The 21,968-nt window shown below is 38.1% G+C and overlaps 2 protein-coding genes across 3 annotated transcripts in view; one reads left to right on the top strand and one right to left on the bottom strand.

Moving 5' to 3' along the window:
- The window catches only part of LOC124873256 (voltage-dependent R-type calcium channel subunit alpha-1E), a 187,815-nt gene extending 181,219 nt beyond the window's left edge, over positions 1-6,596 (bottom strand). The window contains exon 1 of the mRNA XM_047373777.1: positions 6,494-6,596. The gene's annotated coding sequence lies outside the window, so the exon portion shown is untranslated. The remainder of the gene's footprint in view (positions 1-6,493) is intronic.
- A 1,161-nt stretch (positions 6,597-7,757) lies between these two features.
- The window catches only part of cep350 (centrosomal protein 350), a 41,674-nt gene continuing 27,463 nt past the window's right edge, over positions 7,758-21,968 (top strand). For both annotated transcript variants that reach the window (XM_047375046.1, XM_047375045.1), the window contains exons 1-11: positions 7,758-8,105; positions 11,596-11,684; positions 11,787-11,830; positions 11,992-12,100; positions 12,184-12,349; positions 13,641-14,245; positions 14,410-14,523; positions 15,718-15,846; positions 18,181-18,300; positions 20,806-21,509; positions 21,627-21,745. In XM_047375046.1, coding sequence (XP_047231002.1) covers positions 11,600-11,684; positions 11,787-11,830; positions 11,992-12,100; positions 12,184-12,349; positions 13,641-14,245; positions 14,410-14,523; positions 15,718-15,846; positions 18,181-18,300; positions 20,806-21,509; positions 21,627-21,745 — 2,195 coding nt within the window. In that variant the 5' untranslated portion in view covers positions 7,758-8,105; positions 11,596-11,599. The remainder of the gene's footprint in view (positions 8,106-11,595; positions 11,685-11,786; positions 11,831-11,991; positions 12,101-12,183; positions 12,350-13,640; positions 14,246-14,409; positions 14,524-15,717; positions 15,847-18,180; positions 18,301-20,805; positions 21,510-21,626; positions 21,746-21,968) is intronic.

Genomic DNA, 21,968 nt, shown 5'->3' with positions numbered 1-21,968 from the left:
ACCTTCAAATAATCATGTACAGTTATGCACTCAATACTTGGTCGGGAATCCTTTGGTAGAAATGACTGCTTCAATGCGGCGTGGCATGGAGGCAATCAGCCTGTGGCACTGCTGAGGTCTTATGGAGGCCCAGGATGCTTCGATAGCGGCCTTTAGCTCATCCAGAGTGTTGGGTCTTGAGTCTCTCAACGTTCTCTTCACAATATCCCACAGATTCTCTATGGGGTTCAGGTCAGGAGAGTTGGCAGGCCAATTGAGCACAGTGATACCATGGTCAGTAAACCATTTACCAGTGGTTTTGGCACTGTGAGCAGGTGCCAGGTCGTGCTGAAAAATGAAATCTTCATCTCCATAAAGCTTTTCAGCAGATGGAAGCATGAAGTGCTCCAAAATCTCCTGATAGCTAGCTGCATTGACCCTACCCTTGATAAAACACAGTGGACCAACACCAGCAGCTGACACGGCACCCCAGACCATCACTGACTGTGGGTACTTGACACTGGACTTCTGGCATTTTAGCATTTCCTTCTCCCCAGTCTTCCTCCAGACTCTGGCACCTTGATTTCCGAATGACATGCAGAATTTGCTTTCATCCGAAAAAAGTACTTTGGACCACTGAGCAACAGTCCAGGGCTGCTTCTCTGTAGCCCAGGACTGGGGAATGCGGCACCTGAAGCCCATTTCCTGCACACGCCTGTGCACGGTGGCTCTGGATGTTTCTCCTCCAGACTCAGTCCACTGCTTCCGCAGGTCCCCCAAGGTCTGGAAGGCCCTTCTCCACAATCTTCCTCAGGGTCCGGTCACCTCTTCCCGTTCTGCAGCGTTTTCTGCCACACTTTTTCCTTCCCACAGACTTCCCACTGAGGTGCCTTGATACAGCACTCTGGGAACAGCCTATTCGTTCAGAAATTTCTTTCTGTGTCTTACCCTCTTGCTTGAGGGTGTCAATAGTGGCCTTCTGAACAGCAGTCAGGTCGGCAGTCTTACCCATGATTGGGGTTTTGAGTAATGAACCAGGCTGGGAGTTTTAAAGGCCTCAGGAATCTTTTGCAGGTGTTTAGAGTTAACTCGTTGATTCAGATGATTAGGTTCAAAGCTCGTTTAGAGACCCTTTTAATGATATGCTAATTTTGTGAGATAGGAATTTTGGGTTTTCATGAGCTGTATGCCAAAATCATCCGTATTAAGACAATAAAAGACCTGAAATATTTCAGTTAGTGTGCAATGAATCTAAAATATATGAATGTTAAATTTTCATCATGACATTATGGAAAATAATGAACTTTATCACAATATGCTAATATTTTGAGAAGGACCTGTACCTTCTTCCATAGTCATCTCAGCCCCAATGTTTTAGATATTAAGAAAACTCCCGTAGAGTGTGTTGATGAGGGGAGAGCATAAAATATGACTTAAGGGTTTGGATGATCAAGAGAGCTTGTGCAAAAAGGAATAGAGCCATCTCTCTGTATGCTCTAAACTTCTAAATTATTATTAAGAGAAGAAAAAGTGGTGTCTTATTGGCAGAAGACGTTTGGACAACAAATTGTCAGCCATGCTGGGTACTTATAATTGTGTCACTGGTAACTCTGGGAAAAACAATAATTTCATCATGTTTGTTTTATTATTAAACTGAAAAGATTGACTCAGATTTAAGGTTTGACTTTCTTCAAATGTTATTGGAAACATGTTGTGTATATTTAAAAAATCACAACTGAGGATGGAACAACGAAAAAAAAACCTTCATTGTTGTATTTTTGTTTTTTGGGGTATTTACATCCTGAATTGTGTCTATAATTGTGATATTTTTAAACAACAAATTCTCCAGCACTCAGTGCTTTGTATGTGTCAATTTTTAATAAAGTCTGAATTACGTCTAGACATCTGGTGAACTAGAACCCACTGTGTCTGTGTGGGACTATAAGAAAATCCAGCACTCGAGGTAAACTTAAACTGCAAATTACTGGGCCCTTCAGCTGTCACATTGCTGCCAATATATGACACATAAATCATATTTTACAGCTTGCACCAGACACTGTAGCTTTAGTGAGATTTTTTTTCTTTCTACAAATCAAGTAATACTTTTTCCAATGAGTTTCCAGACGTTATAGCCTTAAAGGTTGTGTTTGTGATATCCAAGGTGTCCATATTCAGATAAATTAGAAATATGTGTGTTATAATCTATCCACTTTGAAAATTCAAGTGTTCTGCATGATTCCTGGTTGTCTGTTTAACAATAACTTCATACTAGAGAAAATTGAAATAAATATGCAGGACTTAGTCATCATCCAAGATAAAAGATACAAACTAATGTTTTCAACAAGAGCAGACTGAAACTCACAACTTCGCCAAGGCTGAATGTCTGGATTGTGATCAACACTACGAATCCAACCATACGTTTAAAAGTAACACTGCTTAAAACAACAATTAGACTCAGCTTATAACATGGTAGGCTCATGCATACCAATATACATCAATATACTATTACACACTGGGATTCTGGTAAATAAATTGCAATATGCTGCTTAATGTTTAAAAAATATTTTAGCAGCTGCACAGAAATAAAAAATATGATGTTATTTGGCAACTTTTGGGAGTCTGTTGTGTATCTGATATTATGGTATATTGCAAGTCCTACAACTACTATTTCTGACATTTCATCCTGAATTCAGTTATGTTTTTTTATTTCAGTGTTGGATCAGAAATCCATCGGTTTGGTCTCCAGAATTCTTTTAGTCTAGTCGATTTTAGTAATGGCAGTCAAATTATAGGTACTGTCTTCCAGGATACAGGTAACACCTGATTCTGGGTCTAACCTTAATTTTGCAGTTTAAGTCAAACAGATTCTCTCGTCCTTTTTTGCAATGGTCCTCATTTCATTTTTGATATTGCTCTTTAAAGCTTACTGCTTAACTAATGCCAGGTTCATACGGCAGGATTTTTATGCCAATTTTTGCCCCTATCTTCCTCTTCCCACATGCCGAGATTATTGTGATGGCTTTTAAGATAACTTTATGAGATATTCCTGGTGTGTGTGGTGTGTTAAGAGTGATCTAGTCCGCTCGGAAGGATGTCGGGACCGCTCAGACGTCAAATCTGCGATATTCAAAATGTTGCATTGTCTTGGCCCAATATCCTAGCATGTGGGGTGTTCCCCGAGGACAAACGAGCATGCAGAATGTTGAGTATGACGTGTAGCCAATCAGAAAGCAAGGTGACAGAAACACAGAAGAGAATTACTCTAAACTCACATTTGATCTCGAGAGGGTTTGTGAGATTTTACGTCTGACATCTGAATGTTTGCTGAAAATCTTTTTGTGTGTGGTGTGTTGTGCTTGCTGTGTGACTGGACACTAGAACCAAACCTGTTGTGCCTACGATGTTTCATCATCACATGTGGGGTCTCTCAGGTTTTGAAAATCAGCTGACAATTTGAAAATCCTGCCGTGTGAACCAGGCATAAGCCTTAAATTGCCCTGATCACCTTCCCTGTCCCTCCTAATAAAAAACTTCCACACATCACTGTGCTGCCACCACTGAGTTTCACTGTGGGTAGGATGTGTTCAGGGCTATGTGCAGCATTAGCTTTCCCCACACAAAGCAAAAAGTAAAAATGTTGTCCCAACTGACCAGAGCACCCTCTTCCATCTGTTTGCTGTCTCTTCTATGAGGCTAGTGGCTTTCTTGCAGCAATAGCTTTCTTCTTGCCACTCTTCAAAAAGGTCCAGGTTTGCAGAGTGCACAACTAATGTATAATGTTTGAAGTTGTGTTATACTCTTTCCATTTTCAGATGATGGACTGAACAGTCCTCTGTGAGATCTTTAAAGAATTATTTATTTTGTTAACTTAATTTGTGGTTTGCACACACAAAACTTTAGACCGATGGCTGCCTGAAAAGAGAGCCTGACACCACGGTTTCACAACATAGTTTTCATTTTGTAGCAGCTTTAGTAACTTACCTGACTTTATTTAGACACCGTTGGTGGGCAAGAGGCTTACACACACTTCAATATGTTTTACTGGGATTTTATTGATAGGTCAGCATAAAGTAGAGCATAACTGTTAAGTGAAAGTTAAATGATACATGGATTTCATTTTTTACATATAAATATCTGAAGTGTGGCATTCATTTGTATCTAGTGTTCTGGAATGTGTCTCTTCTAGCTTTCTACATCCACGGACTGATATTTCTGTTTCTGTGCAAAATCGCCCAATCTCAGTCAGACTAAATATAGAGCTTCTGTGGACAACAATTTTCAAATCTCGCAACAGGTTCTAAATTGGATTTTGCTCTGAACTTTGACTGGGCCATTCAAACATATAAATATGCTTTGATCTAAACCATTCCATTGTATCTCTGACTGCATGTTTTGGATTGTTGTCCTCTTGGAAGGTGAACCTCGACTTTCTGCTCAAGCATGCAGGACAACACCTGAGTCTCAGGTTTTTGTCCATCTTTAACAGGTTTTCTGCTGTGATCTTAGTGTATTTAGTTCCCTCTACCTTCCCATCAACTTTGACCAGTGTCCCTGACCCTGCTGAAGAAAGGGACAGGGATAATGGTTTTGTACCTGACTTAGCATTTTGCACGTAGGCCAGAAAGTTCAGGTTTTATCTCACCTGACCAAATGTCCTTCTTTCCCATGTTTGCAGTGTCCCTTACATGACTTGTAGCGAACTGCAAATGGAACTTTATATTGCCATTTTTCAGCAATTGTTTTCTTCTTGTCCCGCTTTGATAAAGGCCAGACTTGTAAAGCGTATAACTAACATCTGGTCGGTCTGTTGACTCATTTTTATACCTGAGCTGTGAATCTCTGGAGCTCTTCCAGAGTTACCATGGGCCTCTTAGTTGTGTCTCTGATTAATGTCCTCCTTGCCCTGCCTGTTAGTTAGATGGACAGCCATATGTTGGAAGGTTTGAGGTTTTGTCATGTTCTTTTTATATTCAAATGTGTTCAAGAGTGCCCTGTGAGATTTTCACACTCTGGGATATTGTTTTACAACATAACTCCTTCACAACTTTCTATCTGGCCTATCTGCTGTTCCTTGGTCTTTGATATGCTGTTTGTTCACTAATGTTCTCTAACAAACCTCTGACACCTTCACATATTGAATGGGGCTAAATACTTATGCATGTCAACACATTTAATTTTTTCCAAACTTGTCTTCTTTTCCACAGTTATGTACTATGTTGTGTTGGTTTGTCACATAAACAAAAATGTACATTGACGTTTGTGTTTATAAATGACGAGATGCAACAAAGTTAAAGGATTATGAATACGTTTGCGATTTGCTGTGATTAATAATCTTTAAACGCAATTAAGCACTGTCATTCTCTGACATTAAACACAGTATGGTCAGTGAACATAGAGCTAGGTTAAAAAGGGTTTAAGAAGTACAGTGATGTTCACTCTACAGCTGAACAGCTGCATTAATTTATACACCATGAAAAACAATTTACATCCCAGTTAGGGAGAATGGTGTCATTTAGTCTGACCAATCAAAGCCCTCAACAAGAAACAATTAATAAAACAGGAAATAAAGACGCTTGGGGTGGTAACTGGTAAATGTTAATACAATTCAATAATTAACAAGGCAATCCAGAGAAGGGGAATCAATCAAAGCCAAGATCCATTTTCTCTTTGCCAAAAATGATCAGTTGATTAGTTCTAGTAAAAGCCATCACCCTACAGGGGAGATGAGAAAGGAAGATGTGAAGTGATGAAATCATCTGGAAAGGCAATGTTATCCTTCAGTAGCTTGACATCTAAGTCACAAACACTCATTAGTCAAACTGGCCTCTCCTTTACTGTTTTACTTCAAAAAATAAATGAATGGGTTTCCCATTACTAATTAGTTCATCCCAGTACAGATCTAATTGTGTTTGTTTTTCAAGACAAGAACGAAAATGCCCAGGTATAATTTCTTTAACTCCAGGCCATAACAGTAAACATTAGAAAAACCTTACAGGATTTTATTTCATTGGCAACTATTCAGACAAACGCTTTGCTTTAAAAAAAAGTCTGTTTTCTTCCCTTTGAAAGATTGCAGCATTCCCTCCCCTCTGAACCTTACACCTAGTGGTCTCTTTTCTCTTACTGGGAATTTTATTTACTCAACAATCAGAATCTCCTGCCTAATGGTTGATTTTGCAGGGCTCAAACAGTGTCAAAAATCTCTGTCACTGAGCATAATTCAGAAAATGAAGTCTTAGAAGATGCAGTGAAGAATGACTGATGCACTGTCAATGGCTGAGCATGTTTAGCACAAAAATGATGGGTGCAGCAAGAAAAGGTGAGATTATACTTCATTTCTGAATGGTCAACCATTCAGTTGCAATCCTGTTTTATTTGTTGTGTTAAACCAAATAACTAAAGGCAATTGACAGCAATGTATTTCTTTCCTTAGCCCTTCCCTCTTCCTACATTTTAGTTGTGGGCAAAACTGCAACCAACTCTTTTATTGCATTAGAAAAGCCAAATTTCTTACCTAAAAAGCAATAACTTCTGTCCATTTCGGTCCTCTTTCCACACAAAAAATGAAATTATGTCTGTAAAAACGAGCACCTCCGCTGTAGTATTTCCTCTTCGAGTCCTAAGAGAGAAGGAGAGAGAATGAGGGAGGAGTGTAGAGAGAGTCGGGGGTTATAGCAGGTTATTTGCCGAGGGGAATCTGAGGAAATGGTGAGTTGCCTATATAATAGCACCTTTTTTTCAAAGATCCATTATAGTTAACAATTAAATGGAATATAAGCCGAAAGGCTGTGATATAATCGAAGTTACGGGCTGAAGCGTTTGTGCTGTTTCACAACAGTCTTTTAAAACACCACAAGAAACATACTTGTTGCCTTCTGCATGGTTTAACAAGGATCCATAACCTGGAAACCCGCCTTTATAACGGAGTGCTGCACTGCGGTTTATAAATTTATGACTCACCTGTGAACACTGAGCACACATGCGGCCACAAAACTATGTCTCATTTTTACAGCGTGCACTTTTGTTGCCATTGGGAAAAATCTAAACTCTATAAATATCTTTAGATCGATGGAAAAATAAAAAAGGAAATTGTTGTGTTGAAAATCACTTAAATTAACCCGATTCCAACTAATGTAACGTGTATGAGAAAATTCAAACTAATGCCGTACAGGTTTTCATGTGTGCACACATCTGTGGTACGTTTCTACGCAATACCTATTTTGGCCGCAAGAGGGTAGTAAAGCCTAAAAGATCGTTCTTACTTTGTCGGTCATGCGCATGAGGTTTAAAATGTGTCTTGTAAATTCGTGTTTCACCAATGTTACTGACTCCTACCCTTACCCTGAACGTAAACCCAATGAACTGACTGAAACAGCCTGTTTTACTCCATCCATTGACACACTGGAGCCATTTAAACTAAACAGTTCAAGGGTAGGTCACACGCGTTACCCAGTTAGCAAATTATTATGAAAACAAATATATATATATATATATATATATTGTATTTGTATATATATGTATTTCTTGCATGTATTTTGGGCATGAGGTGCATTATTGCAGCAAATGAACTGAAAATTACATTTTCATTTGCAATAAAATATATGTCAATACAGTTCATTTAATTTATTGACTTTATGGCATGAAGTATGAAGATTAATTGGTCGTTTAGTTAGACCAAATCTTCCGGTAGTTTCGTGTTTGCAGAAGGGGAGTGTCACACCATATGACGTTGGCCAACTATCGCGGTATTTCGGTGTCAGTTTCCTACCCGTCCTGGATACTAGTTTCACCGTTGCAAAACATCAACATAGTAACCCGGGAAAGGCGACCTCGGAAAGACAGGGATCGAAGTTTCTTTTTTTAAAACAACCCCTACAGCTGTTTTAAATACGATGTATTTTTGTAAAAGTTGAAACAATGGATGTATGTCGCTGGAAAGAGTTGGTGGTTTAGTTGTTGTAGCTTTTGGCTAGTTGACTAGCTAACGTTAGCTGGCTAATGCTAACGGTACCAAACAGATCGCTAAAGGAAACCAAACGAGAGATCTGGAGATTTTAGGCGTTCGATATTGTGAGTACATCATTGTCAATGTGGACAACTAGATACACTGGATCGTTCTCCTAAAGGTATGTGTTATTAAGTGTTGACAAATAGTTGCTAGGCTTAGTTGATAATTTTCCTGCCAACCAAGCGAAACTCGAAAGGGTTTGCGGCTCCGACTATTGCCTGGATTGAATTTATGCCAGTTTACATGTAAGTCCGCAGTCAGCTAAGCAGTGGTTGCATTCCTGTTTGTTTTTTGTTTTTTTGTTTTTCAAACGTGTCAGAAAATCACGAAACCCCTTTAAAATAAAAAATCCTAAAAAGCGAGTGGTTTTACACTCGAAACTCTAGAAACAACAACTTTCTTGTTCTTCAGTCATAGCCCTTCATATCTTTATACGTTTATCTGTTGAATAAATCAGGAAGCCTCTCACGAACTTTGATAATTTCCTTTATTTGTACAGGGACATTGCTCAGCAATACATTGACCTAAAAACAGGAAATATGCATGGTGCCAGGTTATAGTAAAAGATGATAATTTCCACCTGTAGTCCCTTGACAGGTTGATATTAATCAAAACTAAGTGGGTTTTTTTTTAATGGAAATGTATGAGAGAAGAGAACCAGTGAACATAAACTAATAAAATACCTCGCCCCTCAGTTACACCAGTTATTAAAGATTTCCAGGGATTTATCATTTCTCTATCACACGCTTGCACCTATACAATAAACATACCTATTTGTTCATACACACATACACTTTCGCACTCTCACATACTTTCAAATGAACCAACTATACTTTCATTTACACACATTCATCATTTATGAGTGCAAACCTGCTTTGATAAAAGCCATTTCTTTGCCAAATTTTTTCTGAGCTCAGTGTGACGTACCATCTTAGAGGAGGAGCACTAATACCATGAATAATTTTAAAAAGTAAGCAAATGTTTGCATGCATAAAAAGGTTATTAAAATTTAAAAAATTGTATTTTGAAAGAACATGACAGTGGTGATACTGTCTACATTTCTTGTCATGAATTGTTATTGCACTTTTGAAGGTTGATTCAAGAGGCTTTAAGTTTGTTTTGCATACCTGCGACCAGCTAGTCACACAATACAGAATACGGGAAAAAATCATGGAATTTAAGTACATGTGTGATGCTTCAATGGTAAGGGATCCTCGGATGAACCTAACATTTGCCAGAATAAATTTTAAAGAGTTGCACAATTTTTTTACATGATTTTTAAAAGTCAAGGTTTGGTCCAGAGTAACACCTAAATAAGAGAAGCTATTAACATTTATTATTATTTTCTCATTTATATAAATGTCTGGATAATCTAAAGATTTATGCCTATTTGTAAAGTACATTGCAACAGTCTTTTCTACATTTAAGATGAGACAACAACTTTTTAGCCAGGCAGAAACTTTTTTCAATTCCCCTGTTAATCTTTCAGTCACTTCACTTATATTTTTTCCAAGAGTGAACAGAACAGTGTCGTCCGCATACATGATGGTATTGATGTCACATACCATGGGGAGATCGTTGATGTATAAACTAAAAAAACAGTGGCCCTAATACAGAGCCCTGTGGGACTCCCTTGGTGCAATTTTTAAGGGTGGACAGTGTGTGATTTACTCGAACACATTGTTTTCTGCCACTGAGGTATGATGTCATCCAGTTTATTGTCTGGTTGGACAGTCCATAGTTTGATAGTTTGCTTAATAAAATACTGTGGGAAACAGTATCGAAAGCCTTTCGTAAGTCTAGGAAGACAGCTCCCACTACCCCTCCTTGGTCTAGGTTTGATTTCATTTCTTCAAGGAAGTAGGAACCAGCGGTCTCTATTGAATATTTTTTCCTAAAACCAAATTGCAAAGGATTTAAATAAGCATTGGTTTCAAGATGTTGGATTAGTTGCTCTGCCACAACCTTTTTGTAGACTTTGGAGATGGTAGGGAGGATGGTAATGGGCCGATAGTTATTAACCTCTCGTTTGCCTCTGGACTTGTATACAGGTATAACAACGGCAGTTTTTAATTCATCAGCAAATATACCATCTCTAATGGACCAATTTATTATTTTTGTCAGGACTGGGATCAGACTTTCTGAATTGGTTTTTAGAAACACACTATCCAAACCATGCAGGTCTTTAGCTTTGCTATTATTAAGTTGCCTTGACTTTGACTTTTTGACTTTTCCCTTAATGTGAATTTATGTTTTGTTAACTTGATAGACACACAGTATTAAATAGTTCTGCCATTAAAATTAAAACAATGGTCTGTATTCCTGTAAAAGGGAAATCCTGACCCCTATTTCCTCTTCTTAAGCTTGGCTTAAGTTGTATTTTGCTTAGTATGAAATTTGTGGTTGGAAGTTAGATTGCAACAATTTTCCTTACTTTAGTATCTATCCAAAACATGTCTCACAAAATTACGTTTTGCTACAATATATTAGAATGTAAAATATTATTTATATAATAGTACATTATTTCAAATACACAAATGTGTTTAATTATGTCAAACAAAACAGTAGGTTGGAATCATTTGAATCAAATAAACCCATCACTCGTGCATACTTGTGGATTAAGGTGACTGTGATACTTCACATGAGAACCACACTGAAAGTATGACAAATGTTACTAGACCTTAGTTGTAGTAGTAGTTGGCAGAGGGGTGGTTTACATTTGACACGGACACATTGAGTTTCCACCAGAGTGGAGCTCAGAGTGTTTGATAATGCAGACAATGCACTTTCAGTTCACATCTTTGCCAAAATGACCAAGTGTTGGTCAACTTTGATGTTTCAAAGAACAACACGAGTACTTGAGTTCTTAGAGGAAATGTACCTATTGGTTTTATTCTCTTCCACTTTAAAAGACACTGAAATGTGAAGCCATTGTTAAATCTACCGTCTGGTTTCAATACTGTGTGTTCAATGCATTTGTGAGTGTTAAGCCCTCTATGCTGAAAGAAAAAGCTTCCGCAAAGAGATAAAATGTATTTGTTTTCCCCCCTTTGGTTGCACCCTCTTGGTTGTGTCACTTGGTTGGTATGAGCTGACCAAAGGGCATGACTTATATAAAAAAAAAAAAAAAAATCACATGACTCAGGCTGTTTTTAATTGGTGCATAAAAAGCTCACAACTAACTAACTGAGTTTATCATTGAGTTGTGTCCAGAAGTGAATACATTTGAAAACTCAGCAACACAATATTGTAATTATTTTATGGAAGAGAGACTTCCTAACATTTAAATGTATTTATTGTGTTAAAAGAAGTACTTGGGTTCATCCAGTCGTTTGACTCGGTTTTTCTGGTGCTTTCAGTAAAAAACAACTTTGCTGATGTGCGCTTTCATCAAGGGAGTGAGCTTTTTTTCAAATTATGTTGTCCTGTTTTTTTTATTTATTTATTTTTATTTGTTATGTCAAGAGTTAACTAGACTGTCTGTTTTAATGCTAAGCATATATAAATATATAGTCTTATTTCATTTCACTTACTGTTTAGATTTTTTTATCTCCCTAATAAACAAGCTGATTTTATAACTTCTTAAATTGTTTTAAACTTGACTTCAGGTGAATGGGAGAGATGAGGAGCAGCAGAAGGACTGAAGTACCTCTTAAAAAATCAGCTCAACTGTTTACTGATCACAATATTGGCACAGGTGTGTTGAACAATTTTAAATGCAATGTGTGCTATTAGTTTTACGGTGACACTGGATCTTTAGGTGAATTGTGATTTTTTTTTTTTCTTTTCTGTTTTTCAGAGCTGACAACTGCATGGAAAAGTTTGGCTCAGTCCAAAGCTGCTGTAAGTATACATTGGGAAGGTTTTTCCCTAAATAATTTTTTTTGCCACTTATTGATTCACTTTTGCTGTTATTAGGTTGTTTTTTTTTTATTGCTTGGAATACAGTATGTTCTACCTGCTTGTATTCTTGAGAATTTGACATTTATATTCTTATTCTGTAGCTGCGGCATATAGAAAACCGCTTGGAGGCCACTCCAGGAACTGGTGCTCTTCTGGATCCCACCACCATCTCCCCCAACAAGAAAAAAACAAGAGCGTCTCACAGCAGGGGTGAGTGTGGTTTTTAGAGTGTTATTATTACTTCTCCTGTTGTAAAAAACCATCAAGAAAGTTCTAACCTCTTTTCTTTATAGATGGACAACAAGCTGATGTGTCTAGAGGGACTTCAAAACCCAGGGGTGAAAATCAGCAGAGTCAAGCAAAGAGCAGTTCACGCAGCCCACTGAGAAATGCCACTCAGGACAGCAATGTACGGAAGAACAGCAGTGTGGAGTTCAGAGAACCTCTGGTCTCATACAGGTACACTAAAGGAATTTGTCAATGATTGGTCATGGGTTACATTGGCTGATGTTTAAACAGTTCTATGCTTCACATCTACCTTAATGCTAACATTGGTGGGCAAATGGCTCTGGTAAATATCATATTTTAAAACTAGGAAAGTAGCAGAACATGTGTTCATGCCAAATAATTTCCACACTGCCCGGTCTGTTCAGCGTGCACCTGCACCAAAGGATTAGTCTTGTTTAAACTCACACCAGCAGAACATTTTGGTTTCTTGAACTAAAGTGAGGAAATATATGTTTCTGCCTTTTAAAACATGGATTCCCTTTTAGCTCCAGTGAAGATGGAGAAAAATCGCTGGACAAAACCAAAGCTGTATGTCAGTGAAGTTTAACAGCAGTTAGGTACAAAGCCGGCTCTACGTTGAACTTAACCATTCTAAAGAAGTTTTATTTTTGTGTAATGATTTTATTAATTGATAGAATTTGACAAAAACTCCAATCAGTTCTACACCGGCCATATTTTGTTATTGCTACAATTTACATAAATTACAATTATTATAAGAAAATGTTAATATTTATCGTTTAAATTAGGTCCAAATAATATATAAATGTTTGTTTGTTTTTTTCTTAATTTAAATGTACAGAAAATGCAGCATACTGTGACTTTAAAACCAAGGTTCCTACTGAATTATGATTTTTGTTGCCATTACACCACTTTTAAAATTTAACATAAATTACTGAACACTAACGACAGTCTGGGTTCATGTATACCATTTGCATGTAAAACCATGATATGTTTATCTTATTATATGTCAGACTTTGCAGAGGCTTTGCAATTGTCAGCCACAGTCTAGATTGTTAAAACATCCGGTCAAAAACAGTTCAAGCGGCAAACCTATCAACTAGCTAACCTTTAATTTGGATGTGAAAAAATTGTGTACATTTTGAAACTGATTTCTGTGATTGGGTCTGTGTGTGTGTGTGTGTAACAAGCATTATTCTTTTTATTTTGAAGCAAGGCACAATCTAATAACTTATATTTTTTGTAGTTCTCAAGGACCTTTTACAAGGACCATTTACGGCCTTAATCTCCAGTGTTCTTATCTTCTAGGACTGCACTGTATTTTTTATAAATAAAACTTGATGTATTGTCAACATTGCTGTTCCTAAACATTTTAAAAGCTGAGCTTCTGTCCTACATACTATAGTCATTTCAAAATCTGTCTTATTTGTAAATTTACTGAGCTGTGAATTAAAAGTAAATCTTGCTTCTCTTCTTGATCCCATGTAATCTGGTGTATATCCAGAGAGGCCACCCCTCCTTTCCATCCCTTTCCACAGCTGGAGGCCTACAATCTGCAGGCAGTGCCAGGGTCTTCATACACATCTTCTCCGCCTCACTCAGATCCTCTGCCCAGCCAGCTGATTTACCAGAGAGACATCAGGGACAAACAGACTGATAGGGACCTGGACAGCCCACACTCCTCAGCACTGGAGAGCGCTGAGGTGTGCTACCTCAATGATCAGCCGGTCTTAGACAGCCTGAAGACAGAGCAGAACACTTGCAAAGCACAAGTTGTTATGGATAATCGTGAGTCAAAACCATGCTTAGCCCGAACCACCGGCTCTTCGTGCCAAGGGGAGAGCACTCCTTCCACAAGTCCTGGCTCAGTTTCCCAGCGGTTGGAAAATCTGAGGCGACATCAGCCGGATAACAAACTTGAGAAGCTAAAAGAGCGCATTCGAAGACAGAGACAGCATTTGGAGGAGACTGCAGACAGAGAAAAGCTGCAGGGTCATCTTGAAAAGCCCATTGTTGCATTTGCAGAAGGTGACAATGTTGGTCCAAGCAACATGCCAGCAACCAAGATACGCAAAGTAACAGCAGCACCGCCAGCGCCAATATACAGAGGTATTTTAATGCCTATTTCTCATTCCTTTTAGCTTACGTGTTTTTTTTTTGCCTCTGTAGGAATAATGTTTTTACTTATTGTTTGATATTTCCATTGTGCAACCTTAGGCTTTTTAGTAAGAAGTAAGGTTCTGCAATGTGTGAGTTTCTCTTTTTATCCACAGGTTTCAACAGTACAGAGACAAAGATCCAGACTCCTGATGGCAAAGTTTGGAAAGAGGAGGAATTCCATAACCTCAGCAGAGAAATCTACAGAGACGTATCACGCCAATTTTCTGGTAAATATTTATTTTTTCCAAATATATATTTCCACACTTTGTTTACATTTTTGTAAAGGTCTAGTCCCCAAAAACATACCTTTGTAGTTTTTTTTTTTTTTTGTTGTTTTTGTTTTTGGTTTTATTTGTTTTTTTCAGAAGGGAATTCATGTGGAATTTGGCATTGATTGGACATGTTTTATAACTTTGTTGTTCCTTTGCTTTGATTAACATTCTGTGTTTTTTTATATATTTGAAATGCTTTCTGAATTTCCTAATGGTGAAACATCACAAACACTTCAAGCTTTATAAAAATTGTTTTCGTAAGCTTCTGTATAGGTGTGGACTAGTGTTGGGCATCATTTGAATTTGACTGATTCCTGTTCGGATTCGTCCTTTTGATTGCGGTTCCTGGCGATTCCGATTCTTTCAAAAGGCAGGGTGGTCAACAAAGTTTACATGGTTTAAATGAGCTAGCTAACCACGTTAGCTCACAGTGGACTATTATTTAGCTTAGCTCTGTTGTCGTTATTGCTTAACTAACCTAAATGTTGGTGATTCTACATCTTAAGGGATGCAACGTTTTCACAATACATGCTCTAATCTTTCTGTGGCACTCTTCAATCTGTTTCGCCGACATCTCTACCTTCTTTTATTTAATTTCCCTTTGGGATTAATAAAGTATTTTTGATTTGAATTGAATTGAATTCTACGCTATGGTGAACCAAGTAGCACATCGCAGAGTATGATCAACTGCCTGGCTAACGTTTACATAAACTCTTTAGTTTCTTGTTGTCCATCTTTTTATCAGATAGAAAGTTTCCCTTAATTAGCTTTTCCTATGAGCCAGGGAAAAGTGAAATGACCATGTTTAAGTTTTGCTTACCGGTAGTACGGTGCTACAGGTGAGGGAGGGGCAGTGCTGCTTTATTCTGAGCTCTATGCAGCCATAGAAAATCTCCTGGTCACTCCGGCGGTTTCTCTGACATCTCACTAAAAAGACTTTAAATCATGGTAGCAGTGTGATAGAAAATATTAACAGTTTTAAAATCTTAACTTTTTGAAACCTTGCTAGACCTTAACACCAGTAATCACTTCATTCATATTTGCAGGTGCTATGCTGATTTTTGTACACAAACAATAGTATGCAAAATAAGAAACTCTACTTTAATCAGTCCGTTGGGTATTTTCTTTTTGTTTTTTTTTTTTGTATAGAGAGCACCAAATCCAGGCATCAACAACAGAGGGAGCAGAGGGCAGAAAGGTCCAAGGAGAGGAGGCCATCCAAACCAGTCAGGAAGGTCCATAAAGCTGCCCCAGTATCTGAACAGAATTCAAAACCAGGTATAGTTGTCTTTACTTTATGTACTGTAGGCCAGCCCAATAATGGATCTGCTTTTAGTTCAAATACATGAAACTGGTCAGTTCAAATTATGAAAAATGAAAAACCCTTTAAAGCTTCTGCTTTATAATATTATTCTATTCTGGTATTGATTTGTTTTTAGTGTTATATTTGGGTCAACCTCTACTGTTTGAATCCTCAACAGTTTTTTCCAAAATGTTGTTAAAAGGAAGTCAAAAAATGAGTCCTGCAATATGCCTACTGTTAAAAACATGCACAGAAGTGGTCTGCATGCTTTAGAAATAACTTAGGGAGAGTATGACCGATTTAGGAAAAAAAATAAAAACAAACTTAAAGACCAAACCGATATTTTAACACGCAGCAAAAATGTTAAAAACGTAGAAATAAAGAAACAGGAATGAATACGATTACTTATACGTACTACACAAATACACAGGTTTAGTGCAGCTGTTAGTTGTGAATGTGCAGTTGTTTATCTACTTTCCTACAGCTGTGAGTTTATGTGTCAGGGTGTGGGTAACGTCCTTTTGAGTAGTTGACTACCCTGGTTGTGTCAGGGTAAAAGCTGTTTCTCAGTCTAGTCTGCACTTCACCCCTCTGAACCACCTAACCAAGGGCATGAATGTGAAAAGTCTGTGCTCACATTGGATGTGTTCATAGATTATGTGGCTGGCTCTGAGGTCCACGCTGCTGACCTAGATTTATCTAACACACAGCTTTCCAAGCACTACATTATTTTAACTGGGGTTGCTGCTCTACTGATTCAGAGTTATGACCCTAATCCCCATAGATTTTTTTTTATGTATAAAATGTGCTTATAACCAACAAGAGCCACACAGACACAAATCAGGTTCCAGACACATACTACTGGACCCTGCACATACAAGAACTCAGGTCAGCCAACAAAAATACACTTAAGTATAAATGGATGGACCCAAACATTTTATGTAGTAACATGCGATTATTTGCAATCTTCATCTGTTGGAGGTTTGGACCTGCACTTTAATATGCCTTAAACCAAGTTACCATGTCATCTTCATGCTCTATATATTTAAACATTACCACAGGGAGTCTTGGTTTAATGTATAGTGGGTTTTATAAATTGGTGTTAACACTTTCAAAAATACTCTTGTAAGTCAGGAGAAAGTTTTGCAATCCATACTCTTATGGATTTTCTGGTTGCGAAGATGTAATTGTGAGTCAAGCATTTCCCTTTAACAGCTTTTGTCAGACCAGCATGTTTCGTTAATCAACACGATCTGTTCAGATCACAGCTCCACATTTAAAGGATTAAAAAGAAAATCATCAGAAATACCAGCAGCTCATGCTTCCGCATAGCTACAAACAACACAGACGGCAAATAATGTTCTGAATAGTTTACATGTAATGTTCTGGCTTCTTGTTTCTACTTCTGTTGTTGTTTCGTGTGTGAGCTTGGCAAAAGTGAATCAGTTGTGATTTGAAATGACCTTGTTTCTGTTGTACCAGAAGACCACAATTAAGGTTAAAGACTGATGAGAAACAAACCGGTTTCTAGTTGCTATAAAGTCCACTAAACAGGAAGAAATGTGATTTTTCTAATGTTGTTAGACCAGGTGGTTGAGGTAGTATCATGTTGGTAAAAACCTGCTATTTCTATCATCTACTCTGTGTTTGTGACTCCTTGAGTTTTTTCTAGCATCTGTTCGCCTCAGTTCCACTCATTTTTGTAGCAGCTATTTAGAACACATCATGTAAGGAAGCTACAAAATAAAAATACCCAGGTCCAGTTTAAATCTAGTTACATAAAAATTCAGTGAAATTATTACCGAGTTACTTTGCTATGATAGTAACTATAAGTTAACAAAAAATAAAGTTATCTGTTGAAGAAATACAACAGGTTGCTCTTAAGAATCTGTGTTGTCCCTCAAGTGTGACTGGTCTGTGTTTCATGTTGGGACAGGACTATTAATAGGCCTCTGCAATCTGTGGCCAGGTCCACTTGGCTCATCTACTCTGCTCAGACAGCTGCTTGGTTATTTGATGTACAACCTGATTCCTCTGAACTGCTCGGAATATTTCGCATATGAGACATTGCATTGCACTGAGTCATCTGTCAGAGCAGGACAAACAGTATGACAAAGAAAGTGCTGTTAAACACTGAAAAGGTGCTGGGTTGTCAAAAAAAAAAAAAACCAAGAAATTCCTTTCTGAGAATTGCTATCTCCTAAAGATCTTTGTAAATCTATGTACTCACGCTACCTATGTTCTTCTGCTTTAGTGTAACGCTGTTTTCAGTAACACCATCTGAACTGTACATGTTGGTTCTTTTGCAGTGATTAGCCCCGCATCATGGCGTGAGGGTCAAAAGCTGGTAAAGACGGTACTAGGTCCTGCTCCAAAGCTACCCAGAGAAGAACACAGTTCGTATCCAGATGGCAGACAGACCCAAACAGGTGGGGCTCAGAAACATGAACTGTTAAAGCTCTGTGCATACCAGCACATGATGTTCTGTCATGAGACACTATTTGAAGTGGTTACAGAAAAACAGCAAAGAAAGTATAGGTGGTTTCAGCAATTCCAGTAGGCTTTAAAAACTGGACTCAACACTTGTTGGCTTTGACAATAATGTCTGTGTTTACTATATTTGTTGTAAAGGGTAGAATATTTATTGCTTAAGTATTTCATCAACTTTGTAATTAAACTACCTAGCTGTAATTGTTTTAATGATTTGTCCCAGTTGCAGATTGCATCTGGATTAAAGTAAAAATCAATTTTAATAGGTACAGTCATGCATCAAACTGGCTGAGATAATTAAAACACTGCACCACATATACAGATACTTAGGAGTGCAACAGGCACCAGTACTTGAGTCGTAAATTCTGTCACATTTCCCCCCTTAAGCCCCTGCCTTTACCCTCAGTTTATTCCTCTGCTTTGTACAGATGCTCAGAAGTATTTTTAAAGCAGAGCTTTCCTGTTCTTGGTAAACCCGTGACCTGTTAACAATAATGTAGGCCAGCCTGGATTTCCCTTTTAAAGGGTTATTATAAAATAAGTCTCATCCTTGTTTTTGTGAATATTTGATATTTGTTTTTTGCTCCACAATCATTATTGCCTATATTAGAAACAGAGGTGTGCATGGGAAAGGTTGCTCTATAAAACAAGGTTTTAATATTTTAAACCAACCAGCTGTTATTTATACTTTTTCTACATGTACTCCCTACCAGAGCTGCACAATATATAGAATGCCAGTCATCTTCACAATCGCAAAGGACTGCTTGGATGCAATATTTAGGATACTATATGTCATGCATTCATGCTCTACCTATTGATGATATATTTGACTCTCAACTGTCCTTAATTTCCATGCATTAGCAGCTGAGATGCTAGAGGTCATGAACTATGGTGGAGGCATCATGTAATGGTAAAGAAAAGAGTCAGAGAGTGAGTTAATCTTTACTGATGTCGCAGTTTTTCAGCAGTAGAATCTAATAGTAATAGTAATGGATTCTTATCTTATTCCCCACATTTCCAAATACAATTTACTCCGTGACAGACGGAAGTTCAAAGCTCAAAAGGTTAGACCAACTTTGCAGTATTTCATTCAGCCTTTCTGTTATCTGCTGAAAGCCTTGCTCTCTTGCAGCCTGAATGAACTTAAGGAATAGAATGTGTCTTCCTTTTTAAATAACTTCTTACATCTCTGTGAACCCCTCGCCGATCATGCCAAAAGCTAGCTAAGAGTCTTTTTCACTCAGTGACAATGTCCATCAACCAAAGAACATTGTTGTTCTCGCCACCTGGTACCACTTAACTGTGGTGCTTTCACTGATCGATTAAAAACCCAATCGGGGTCGATCAAGCTGTACATTAGCCGATTCCAGTCATTTAATTTCTTTTCTCTTTTTTACTCTTTATTTTTCGGTCAGAATTCATTTAGATTTAGAGGCTTTAAAATTGTTGAAAGTTGTTGGTTAAATGGAAAAATTGGTATTTATTTGATCCTGTTCAGGTAATTATACCACTGTGTTGACGATACATTTGGATTTTTATTGTCATAACAAACTATGTAGGTTTTGCTTTAGTTCCTATAGCCACATAGTGAGCCAAACAAAAAATGAGCTAAAATGACAGACCTGTTCACGTCTCTGAGAGCAATTTAATCCTACTCAGTGTCAGTGTTATACTAAGCCTTTTTTTTATATATGTCTGCACATGGAGCCACTGACTGAAACAAATAGAGATTGACTGGCTTGTCATCTTGAATCCACAACATTACATGGATTGATTTTCATTGACTGCCCAAGTGCATGCATCGTCTACCGTGTGTAATTCCAGTGGAGTCCAGTGAAGCCCTTCACAGACATGTTCTGAAAAAATCTATCTGGATTAGATGGTACATGGGAATGTTCAATTTGGCCTAGATTAAAGTCGCTGTTGCTAACCCTCTGACCAAGCCTCATTCATTATGTTGATCCTTTCTGGGTCAGCGCTGCAGTTCAGATGTGTCATTTTTGGTAATTTAGTCATTTGTTGGTGTATTTAAGGAGTTTCTTTAAAGATGTGATAATGATCAAATATTGAGTTATGAAATTGTGTGCTTTTATCGACTTATTAACCTATTTTTATTTATTTACTTAGGTTTATGTAATCAATAGGATAAAAAAAGAGTGAGGAAAAACACCATGATTGCTTACTGCTAAATTACTGAACAATCATGTGTGACTGAGTAAAATCATTTCTTTGTTTGATTGAGATGTGAAATGACTGCAAATGCTGTTTAACTTTAATAATAATTTAATAATTATAACTTTATTCTACCTTGTTAACCAGTATCTGAACTCAAATCCAGAACTAAACAGGTTTCAGCAGCAGTTTTTGTGTATGTTTATCATTCTGAACATAATTGCTGTTCACTTACACTTCTGACATTTTTCCGTTTTCTCATTTTTTACCAGATTCCCGTCATCATTCAGAACCAACCAGACGCTCTCGGCCAAACAGCACAGAGAGGTCTCGCAGTGCCACCCGCCCAACCACCTCTTGCAATCCCTTGTCTTCAGCTCAGGACAAGACGCCACGGGGAGTGAAGACAGATGTTTTGTCAGTAGACATCCAGGGGATTCTTGATGACCTTCAGCTGGATTGCAAACCAGCTGAAATGGAAGAGCGTGCTCGTAAAAGATCTCGGGATGCCAGTGGTAGTAGAAGAGGAAGGGGAGGGTCAGGTTCTCAGACGAGGGCACCAGTCTCTGCTTGGGGAACTTCACTAGTGGCAAATACCAGCTCCAGAGGTTGCCGGAGTTCCAGTCCCACTGCACACCTGCCTGATGATACTGACAGAGCAAGCAAAAGTCACAAGAAGCGGCACTATGATGCAGATACAGTTCGCCAGTACATTGCACAACAACAAGAGGAGAGAAAGAGGCAACAGGCAGAAGAGAAGAAGGCATTAAAGGAGGAGGCAGAGAGAAGAAATCAGAGACTACAGGAGCTGTACAAGAAACAAAAAGAAGTAGCTAAAACGGTGACCCTTTCCACAGAGGCAGTTGTGGCTCCTGTTAAAAAGCGACTGCAGGAGACCTACACCAGACTGCTACTGGAGGATGCCCGGCTCAGCGAGGCAACGCCGGCCAAACATTCTGCACCTTTCATTCAAATGGTATTAAACGTGCAAATAAGAAAGCTTGTCAATTATATTTAAAAGCTGCTTTTAGAACTGACATTGAGTAAATGTTTGGAATTGTTTAATTGGTTGATGCCATTTATTATTTTGCAGAGACCCATGTACCAGCCTTCAGGAGAGTCGGACAAAGAGAACAAACGAATAGAGGTTCCACAGAGCCCCTCAAGCAGTGACAAGTCTTTAAATGAGCAGCCACCACTGCCATTATCCAGGTACTGACAGGCTTTAAAATGTATCTGTCCATTTACTTCCTTTACACTGTAATGTAAAAAGCTCTTCAGACATGAAATTTGCAACAAATGACGCTCCCCAAGTTCAAAAAGGGCTGTATCTGATCTGGTGATGCTGGTTATACCCAGAAAAACCATCAGTTGTCTTGAACAGAAAGTGCACATGTTTTTTTCTGATTTTAGGTAATCCATTTTTGTATTTTCA

This window comes from Girardinichthys multiradiatus, chromosome 9 (assembly GCF_021462225.1).
Source record: "Girardinichthys multiradiatus isolate DD_20200921_A chromosome 9, DD_fGirMul_XY1, whole genome shotgun sequence".
Lineage (NCBI taxonomy): Eukaryota > Metazoa > Chordata > Actinopteri > Cyprinodontiformes > Goodeidae > Girardinichthys > Girardinichthys multiradiatus.
Note: the sequence above shows the minus strand (reverse complement) of the source record. Positions and strands in the feature narration are given on the sequence as shown.